We start from the raw sequence: 9,431 nt of genomic DNA, 5'->3' as shown, positions 1-9,431 counted from the left end.
TCTACCTGGAGAAAATCTGTCTCTGTGGTTATAAAGAATTTTTACAAACATGGTATCTCATAATCAGTAGACCTTCAAAAAGGTTGGGTACTAAGGCTAGCATTGTCCTTTTAAGGTTAGTCTCATTATTTATGGCATGCTTTTCCATATATCTTCTATGTGTCTTATAATATCACATTTGTGTTTCTGATTCATGAAAACTGACTCTTGCATGCTTGGTGAGATATCTTTCTTCCTCTACAACAGTAATGGCCAATCAATGGCACTCTGCCCTCTGCCATTGCCCAGCTCAACTTTGCCGCGCATGTGCATGCACCTCCTGGCCAGCTGATTTTCGGGTCTCTGCCATGCATGCAGAAGACACTCTTGCATGGGGGGGGGAGGTCACCCCCCCCCCACCCTACTGCTAAGCTGCGTTTAAGTAAACAATTTCAACCTGGACTCCCAAACCCTCACGATTGTCATTTTTAATTGCGTCCAAGGACAATAAAATACGATACAAACAAAATCATTATATATTTGATTTAATCTAAGGTTACAGGTAAATGTTTTGTGGGTGTTTTATTATTTTAACGTCTTTTAAATGGTTTTAAAATGTTAAGACTTCTAAGCTTCTCAGAGTCGCTAGGTTGAGTTAGGCAGCCATACAAACTAAACAAAAAAAAAAAAGAAATGCAATGCCTATTAGCTTTGGTCGTACCCTTGACATTCCCTAGCAAAGCAGGCCTCGAATCGCTCACAGGAGAAAAGGCTGTTCATATGCAACTGTAGGCCTTCCCATCTCCTTTAATGAGAAATATGACCTGTATCTTCACTGATCCTCATTTCGGCCTTGGAATTTGCTACTTCTCAAAAGTCGCAATCAGGAATTAGGATTCCTTGTCTTGTTTGGACCGGAAAGGCAAGATATGCAGGTGTACTGAAAGAGACATATCATTTATATGGATTATTGCCCAAGTAGATCCTTGCAAGTGATTTTAGATGACTCTTCAAATCCAGGCTCTTCTCACATTCCCTGCATTGATATGGCTTCCCCCATGTGGTTCCTCTTACAGCAGGTAAGATGACTGGTCTTAGTTAAAGCTATTTGTGCATTGCATGAAATTATTTGATTTCGTCCATCTAGATCTCCTGTTGCAAAGTCATATCTGCTCCGAGCAAAGATCTTTCCACATTCCATACATTCATAAAGCTCCTCCCTTTGCAAGCATCCTTTTATGAAAAACTAATCCATCTAAAGCCCCTTTCACATTCCATGCAATTATATGGTTTTTCCCATGTGGGTCTTATGTGAGGTAAGAGTACTCCTCCGAGCAAAGCTCATTCCACACCGCATGCATGTACGTAGCTTTTCCCATATGTACCCTGTTATGGGCAGTAAACTCACTGTACCATCTAAAGTCCCTTCCACATTCCATGCATTTATATGGTCTTTCCCCTGTGTGGATCCTGTTATGGGAATTCAGGGTACTGACCCGAGTGAAGGTCTTTCCACACTTCATGCACTTATAGGGTTTCTCCCCTGTGTGTTTCCTCTTGTGGAAAATCAGATAGCGGTTTTCCAGAAAGGTCTTTCCACACTCCATGCATTTAAAGGGCTTCTCCCCCGTGTGAATCTTCTTATGGGAAAGAAAGGAACTGCGTTCACTGAAACACTTTCCGCACTCGATACATTTATATGGCTTCTCCCCCGTGTGTTTCCTTTTATGGGAAAGGAGATAACGGCTCTGAACAAAGGTCATTCCACACTCCATGCATTTATAGGGCCTCTCCCCACTGTGGATACGGGTGTGGCAAATCAGATAACTGATAGTGCTAAAGCTCTTTCCGCATACCACGCATTTATGCTCCTTCTCTCGTGCGTGGGTCCTAATATGGGAAGCAAGGGATCCGCTTTGAGCAAAAGACTTTCCACACTGCCTGCAGTTGTACGGCTTCTCCCCTGTGTGGACTCTCTTGTGGCGAGTAAGAGAACTGCTTGTCGTGAAACCGTTTCCACACACCATGCATTTGTAGGGTTTCTCCCCTGTGTGGATCCGTTTGTGACTTGTAAGATGGCTGCTCTGAGCAAAGGTTTCTCCGCACTCCATGCATTTATATGGCTTTTCCCCTGTGTGGATCCTTTTATGGGAAATAAGTTCACGCTTTCCCCTAAAGTCCTTCCCGCACTCCATGCATTTGTATGGCTTCTCCCCTGTGTGGATCTTGCGATGGGAATTAAGATGGCCGATTCTTCTGAAGCCTTTTCCACATACCAAACATTTAAACGGCTTCTCCTCTGCGTGACTCCATTTTTGCGATGCAAGAGAAATATTTTCATGAGAAAGAGTGAAAGTCAAAGTTTCTCCATCATCTCTGAATAGATCGTCCTCTTCTTTAATTTGATATTCTTCATTGGCATCGAATACACCTTCATTTAGCTTCCCAGAGTTCCCAATATATTCTTTATCTATTCTGTCTCCTGGGACAAGAATGTTTTGCATCTGAGCATCAATGGAAGACGAGCTTTCCGAATTCCAATTTTCTGACGGGTTTCTCTCATAGGTTTCCAGTTGCATTTGAATTGCAGGCTCCTCTATTTCCTTTCCAGCATTGATCACTTGGAACAGTTCACAGAAATCCTGGTTCCCCTGGCCGTTATTATCTTCAAAGGAAAAGGAAAAATAAAAATAGCAAGGTTAAGCAAAAGATCAAACTGTAGGACGTCGTATGAATTTCCTTCTGAATTTTGGCCAAATACCAATATATATAGTCCACTACTGACAGCACTTCATTTAGTGATCATTAACATTACAAATCTGAAAAAAAAATGGATTTATTTCTGTTTTTTACAATTACAACCATAGCAGCACCTCTATGGTCACATGATCAAAATGGTTGGCAACTGGTTCATATTTATGACCAATATATTCATATTTAAACTACACTGGGTATGTCTAGTTTAATGAAAAGAAGGACTAGGAGAGACATGATAGCAGTTTTCCAATATCTCAGGGGCTGCCACAAAGAAGAGGGAGTCCAAAGCACCTGAGAGTAGAACAAGAAGCAATGGGTGGAAATTAATCAAGGAGAGAAGCAACTTAGAACTAAAGGAGAAATTTCCTGATAGTTAGAACAATTAATCAATGGAACAACTTGCCTCCAGAAGTTGTGAATGCTCCAACACTGGATGTTTTTAAGAAGATGTTGGATATCCATTTGTCTGAAGTAGTGTAGGGTTCCTGCCTAAGCAGGGGGATGGACTAGAAGACCAAATGTTTTTCACAGTTATGACCTTTGGATTATCCCCATGATCATGTGCTCAAAGTTCAGATGCTTGGCAACTGGGATGAGCATTGCTGTGTCCCAAGGTCATGTGATTATCTTTTGCAACCTTCTGACAAGCAAAGTCATTGGAGAAGACAGATTCACTTAACAACCAAGTTTATCAACTGCAGGGATTCGGCTATATGTCTTTCCACTTTTATACTTGTCCTTTCTATTAACTGGATCCTATGGACTACCTTAGGTTGCTACCAGAGGTGGTATTCAGCAGGTTCTGACCAGTTCTGGAGAACCAGTAGCAGAAATTTGGGTAGTTTGGAGAAACAGTAAATACCACCTCTGATTGTCTCCGGCCCCATTCTCTGCCAGCTGATCGGGAAGAAATGGAGATTTTACAGTATCCTTCCCCTGGAGTGGGATGGGAATGGAGATTTTACAGTATCCTTCCCCTGCCATGCCCACCAAGCCACACCCACAGAACCAGTAGTAAAAAAAATTGAATCCCACCACTGGTTGCTACATAAGTCATACAAGATCTTTGTTATTGAAGCAACATCTGAAGAATGCTCTTACCTAAACCCTGCAACCTCTGAAAACTACATGAATAATGTTAGATGCTCCAGAGCTCAAAAGAGAGTGCAGTTCTCTCATTCAACTTTTGGAGACCGCATAAAAGCAGCCTCCAAAAAACATGCAAAAATGAGGAGCATTTCAAGAATAGTTGTTGGGTAACGGCGAATGCTGACCTGTTCCCCATAATTTCATGGCGTCACCTTTGACACCGGTGTCATAAGTTTGTCATTGCTGATTTAGACCCCAATCCCAAGGCTCAAGATATAAATTAAAAGGTGGAAAAGTGATCTACTCAACAGCCTGAAGAAATGAAAGTGTTGTTGTGGCCTGCTGGCAGCCAGCAGAACTGGCAGCGGAGTCAGACAGTGAGAAGGTTGGGGAGAAACATGGACCAGTCCTGGGGTCTGAGGGAAGCTCAGACAAGGGCTCTGCATCGGAGGCATAGAGGGAGCTAGACAGCAGTGAGGCAGAGGAACAGCTAGAGCATGTTCCCAGTGTGCACATGTGCAAAGCTGCCAGAAGATAAGAACAACTAAGAAATCAGAGTTGACTTGGGAATAAAGCCACATCTTGAAGGTGATTGGCCCCTCCCATAGGGGCGAATGGAGAGTGAGCTTTTGCAGGAAACAATTTGTTTCTTCCGTCGTTTCAAGAGTGGAAAGTTCTGTTTGTGATTATAAGAGACTCTGCCAAGAGTTGCCTTGCCCTGCGTTTGGAAACTAGTTATCTGGCAGCTCTCCAAGCGAGATAAGGTTTGTGTTAATAAATATTCCTCTTAAAGACTGCTTGCCAAGCCTTGCAGATTGTGAATGAAAGGAATTCACAGTCGTGTAAATAAAAGAGGTTTTGCCAGGACCAAGACACTGCTTCATGCTTGTTAAGGAAGCCTAGGTCAGAACAAGTCATTCGTAACAGAGATGGAGCAGCATCCGGGCCCAAAAAAGCTGAAATCGATATGATACAATTCAGCAACTCTTGAAGCCAAGAGGTTAGGTTCTCACTGATAGGTCAACTAGAAGTAGAAAAATACAGATGAGAAAAGGCACAGGGTGCATTAAAGCAGAGAGGCAATGAGCTCTTTCCTTTGTTGAAGTATGAGAAGGACAGATCTTTTCCTTCTCTCCGAGGAGATGACATAACAAGTAACTTGACATTATCCGATTTCAATCTATCTTCCCAAGTTCTCTGATTGGGGAGTAGCAAACCCTTACCCAGAAAGGCCACGTTCCTGTAATTTTCCAGCATGACTTCCCAATGCAGTGCTCTTTGGTCAGGATCCAGCTGAGACCACTCCTCCTTAGAGAAATACACAGCTACTTCCTTGAAGGACACAACAGCCTCCTGCATAGGGGGGGAAAAAGAACAGAACTAACCCATGAGGATCTGAAAGTTCTGTGTTCCGTTGTTCACAAATGCAATAAGTTAAATGGCTGTGCTTTGTGAGATTCCAAGGTTTGGCTGAGAATTTGCCTTTAACTAATTCTACAGCAGGTTTCATCAACTTCCTTGATTCTGCAGGACTTTCAGTCCCCTTCAGGGAAAGAAACTCCATTTCTGTCTGTCTGTCTGTCTGTCTGTCTGTCTATCTATCTATCGCCAAAAAAGCTAATGCAGTTGTAGATTGCATCAACAGAGGGATAGTTTCAAGATCACATGAAGTTCTACGGTAGTACCACTTTATACTGCATTAGTGAGACCACACTTGGAATGCTGCATCCAGTTCTATTCATCAAGGTACAAAAAAGATATGAGGCCTTAGAAAGAATGCACAGCGGAGCAAAAAATATGATAAGGAATCTAGAAGCTAAACCATGCAATAAAAGATTGAAGCACTAGGTATATCCCCTCTAATGAAAAGAAGGAATAGGGGTGATAGGATAGTAGTCTTCTGGTACTTGAGGGGCTGTCACAAAGAAGTGGGGATCAAGCTATTCTCCAAAGCCCTGAAGGCAGGACAAGAAGTAATGAGTGGAAGATCATTAAAGAGACCTTCAACTTGGACCTTCAACCTCTATCTATCTGTCTGTCTCTCTATGTATCGTTTCTCTCTCTCTCTCCCTCCATCATCCATCCGTCTGTCTGTCTGTCTATCGTCTCTCCATCATTTGTCTATCATCTATCTATCGTCTGTCTCTCTCTAGCTCTCTCTCATCTATCTATATCTATCTATCATCTGTCTATCATTTTATCTATCAATCATTTCTCTATCTATTGTATGTCTCTCTCTCTCTCATCTACCTCTCGTCTGTCTGTCTGCCTCCCTGCCTACCTATCTATTTATCTATCGTCTATCTATCATTTTGTCTCTCTCTCTAGCTCTCTCTCATCTATCTATCTATTTATCTATCTATCATCTCTCCATCATTTGTCTATCATCTATCATCTGTCTCTAGCTCTCTCTCTATAGCTCTCTCCCATCTATTTATCTATCTATCGTCTGTCTATCTATCGTTTTGTCTCTCTCTAGTTCTCTCTAGCTCTCTCTCTCTCATCTACCTCAGTTGTCTGTCTGTCTGCCTATCTACCTACCTATCTATCTACTGTCTGTTTCTCTGTCTCTCTAACTATCTTATCTATCATCTGCTATCTATCTATCTATCTATCTATCTATCTATCTATCTATCTATCTATCTATCTATCATCTGTCTCTCTCTCTTCTTCATATATCTACCTACCTACCTACCATCCTATTCTATTCTATTCTACCCTACCCTACCCTACCCTGCCCATCTTCTTGTAATCTGGCTGAATGGATGAAAAGCAGAGAAAATTCCCCGGGAAAGGCATTTCTCAGCCTTTGCAAAACTGGATTGTTTGGCCTCCACATCCACGGACAAATCAGAGGATTATAAATTATTTTGCAGGCCAAAAGTGCCTTGATTACATGTACTTTCAATAGCAATAGCAATAGCAGTAGACTTATATACCGCTTCATAGGGCTTTCAGCCCTCTCTAAGCGGTTTACAGAGAGTCAGCATATTGCCCCCAACAATCTGGGTCCTCATTTTACCCACCTCGGAAGGATGGAAGGCTGAGTCAACCCTGAGCCGGTGAGATTTGAACCGCTGAACTGCTGATCTAGCAGTAGCCTGCAGTGCTGCATTTAACCACTGCGCCACCTTGGCTTTCAGAACCATTTTCACTGAGTTTCCCATTAGCACTACTCATTGGGGTTTTTTAAAATAAAATACAAAAAGCTTGTTTTATCAATGATTGTGAAGAATGTTTTATAAAACAGTAATGCACCGATGTTTTTAATTATTTACCAGTCTTGCACAATTCAATGACCAAAAGAAATGGTCTCTGTTTAGCAATTGCTGCCATTGTGAGGTGTTTATTCCTACTTCTTGAAGGAGTTTACTTATTCTAAACTCATAGTAAGAATATCCAGCAGAATGAGTTAATTACTGGCTTTAAAAAAACCATTGCTTAAACAGAGTCTGGGGGTGGAAATGACTAACCACTGTGTCCCAACAACAGCCTTCAGATGAAACTAACCTGACTAAGCAATTTGAACCTGCTTTTCCCCTTTCCACGTGGCTCAAAAACAGAAAAATAACCCAGCCCAAGCAAGAGGGGAAAATGGAAGGAGAAAATGGTCTATACATGGAAAGCAAGCATACAAATCTTAATAAATTTATTTCTCTTTCTTACTTGGTTTGGAGGTTCAACCACAGTTTCAGCTCCATCATAAAGATCGGAAAAATCCATTCTATGTTTCTCTGTAAGGGAAACAGAATTTTACAATGCACAGTTATCATAATCGGAAGAGATATTCTAACAAAGACATGGGGAGGATAATTGAGCTGAGATCTCTCCGGAAAATAGGAGGACCTTTGATTACCTTCTGAGGTGTCCTGGCTTGGATCTTCCTGAGAGGCCCTCCTGAAAAACATCTCCTGTAAGGGATTTGATGGCTTTATTCTTCCATCAGGATCTATGATCTCCACACTGGAGGACTATGTTGCAGTAGGAGAAAAGAAGCAGAATTAATGGACATCAGATAACACAAAGTGGATTATCGTGCACTGAATACAACCTCCATGGTCCCACTATCCATCAGTGAAGCTGAATGAGAAATGAATGAAACAATGTCCTACAAGAATTAGTGAGTGTCCATAGAAAGAAGAAAGGAATAGCTGCCTCAAATCTAGAAGTCATAACAGAACAGTTTCAGAACTGGGTATGGCTAGTCTAGTGAAGAGAAGGACCAAGGATGACACGATAGTGATGTTCCAATATTTGAGGGACTGCCACAGAGAGGAAGGGGGTCAACCAATTTTCCAAAGCACCCGAAGGCCAGACAAGGAATAAATAGATGGAAACTGAACAAGGAGAGTGTCAACCTAGAAATAAGGAGACATTTTTCTGACAGTGAGAACAATCAGCCCATGGAACAGAAGTTGCCTTCAGAATATAGAAGAATATGGAAGGGACCTTGGAGATCTTTTAGTCCAACTCCCTGCCTAGGCAGGAAACCCTACACCACTTCAGACAAAGGGTTGTCCAATCTCTTCTTGAAAACTTCCAGTGTTGGAGCATTCACAACTTCTGGAGGCAAGTTGCTCCACTGATTAATTGTTCTAACTGTCAGGAAAATTCTTCTTAGTTCTAAGGTTAATTCTCTCCTTGATTAGTTTCCACCCATTGCTTCTTGTCCTATCCTAGAAGTTGTCGGTACTTCATCACGGTCAGCTTTCAAGAAGAAACCAGGCAGCCATCTGTCAAAAACGGTGTAGGGTCTCCTGCTTGGGTGGGGGGGTTTGGACTAGATGACCAACAAGGTCCCTTCCAACTCTTGCTATTCTATGTTCTTTGTTTTAGTATGACATCTCCATATATTATGAGAATTTGGGGAAGGAGGGATGAAGAATTCAAACAAATTTCTTATTCCCTTCTGCGCTTCCCAGATGAAAATGTCTCACCTGCAACTCGACCTGCTCCTCCTGCTCCTCCTCCTGGCTCAGGAGGAAGCCTTCCACCAGGGCCACCGCCTGGGAGCTGGTCTCTGCTCCACACTCCCGCACCCAGCTCTCCATCTCTGGGGGCAGAAGGGCTAAAAACTGCTCCAGAACAACCATGTCCAGCATCTGAGCTTTGGTGTGATTTTCCCTTTTCAGCCATTGCCTAGAAAATTCATGGAGTTGACTAAAAAGTCCCCGGGGACCCTCGGCCTCCTGGACGCTCCTGGAATTGCAGGGCTGAAGTTCTTCACAGATGGTGGTTTCCTCCTCCAGGATCTCCTGCCCGTTGCTTGCCCAGTTCTCCCCACAGCTCCCAGCCTGAATAGCAGGAGGGCCTTTTCCCGTTCCCTCGCTTGCCGAAAGTTGCGTCTCCATCCTCTCTCAGTCCCGTAAGGCGACTCCAAACGGGCCCAAGCAATCTTGTGGATCTCCAAACACCTTCTCATTCATAGGATCGGCTCTTATTCCTGAGTGGCCGACCGCACTGAGTCCTCCGCGTCTGAGCCACGATCTTTGTCCGTTGTTCGCGTATATCATACCGGCGGCTTCCAGTGGGTGGATCTGAGGTGGGAAACAAACAAAGAAATGGAACATTTCTCCGAATTAGAAAGTGAGCAAGAACACTCATCC

The 9,431-nt window shown here is 42.8% G+C and overlaps 1 protein-coding gene across 1 annotated transcript; it reads right to left on the bottom strand.

Moving 5' to 3' along the window:
• Positions 1–507: 507 nt before the first annotated feature.
• LOC116504473 (zinc finger protein 660-like) lies at positions 508–8,798 on the bottom strand. Its single transcript, XM_032211486.1, has 5 exons — positions 8,763–8,798; positions 7,682–7,796; positions 7,492–7,559; positions 5,049–5,178; positions 508–2,644 (listed from the first exon to the last, which is right to left on the bottom strand). The coding sequence occupies exons 2-5, from the start codon at positions 7,731–7,733 to the stop codon at positions 1,287–1,289; spliced, it is 1,608 nt and encodes a 535-aa protein (XP_032067377.1). The 5' UTR covers positions 7,734–7,796; positions 8,763–8,798; the 3' UTR covers positions 508–1,286.
• Positions 8,799–9,431: the final 633 nt, after the last annotated feature.

The sequence above is a fragment of the Thamnophis elegans genome, chromosome 2 (genome assembly GCF_009769535.1).
Source record: "Thamnophis elegans isolate rThaEle1 chromosome 2, rThaEle1.pri, whole genome shotgun sequence".
Lineage (NCBI taxonomy): Eukaryota > Metazoa > Chordata > Lepidosauria > Squamata > Colubridae > Thamnophis > Thamnophis elegans.
The sequence above is the reverse complement of the archived record's forward strand: the minus strand, read 5'-3'. Positions and strand labels throughout refer to the sequence as shown.

Coding starts and splice junctions, on each gene's coding strand:
- LOC116504473 (XM_032211486.1), bottom strand. CDS start 7,733: ATGTTTTTCAGGAGGGCCTCTCAGGAAGATCCAAGCCAGGACACCTCA. Junction 5,179..7,491: donor TGGTTGAACCTCCAAACCAA/GTAAGAAAGAGA, acceptor CCCCCTATGCAG/GAGGCTGTTGTGTCCTTCAA. Junction 2,645..5,048: donor CAGGAACGTGGCCTTTCTGG/GTAAGGGTTTGC, acceptor TTTCCTTTGAAG/ATAATAACGGCCAGGGGAAC.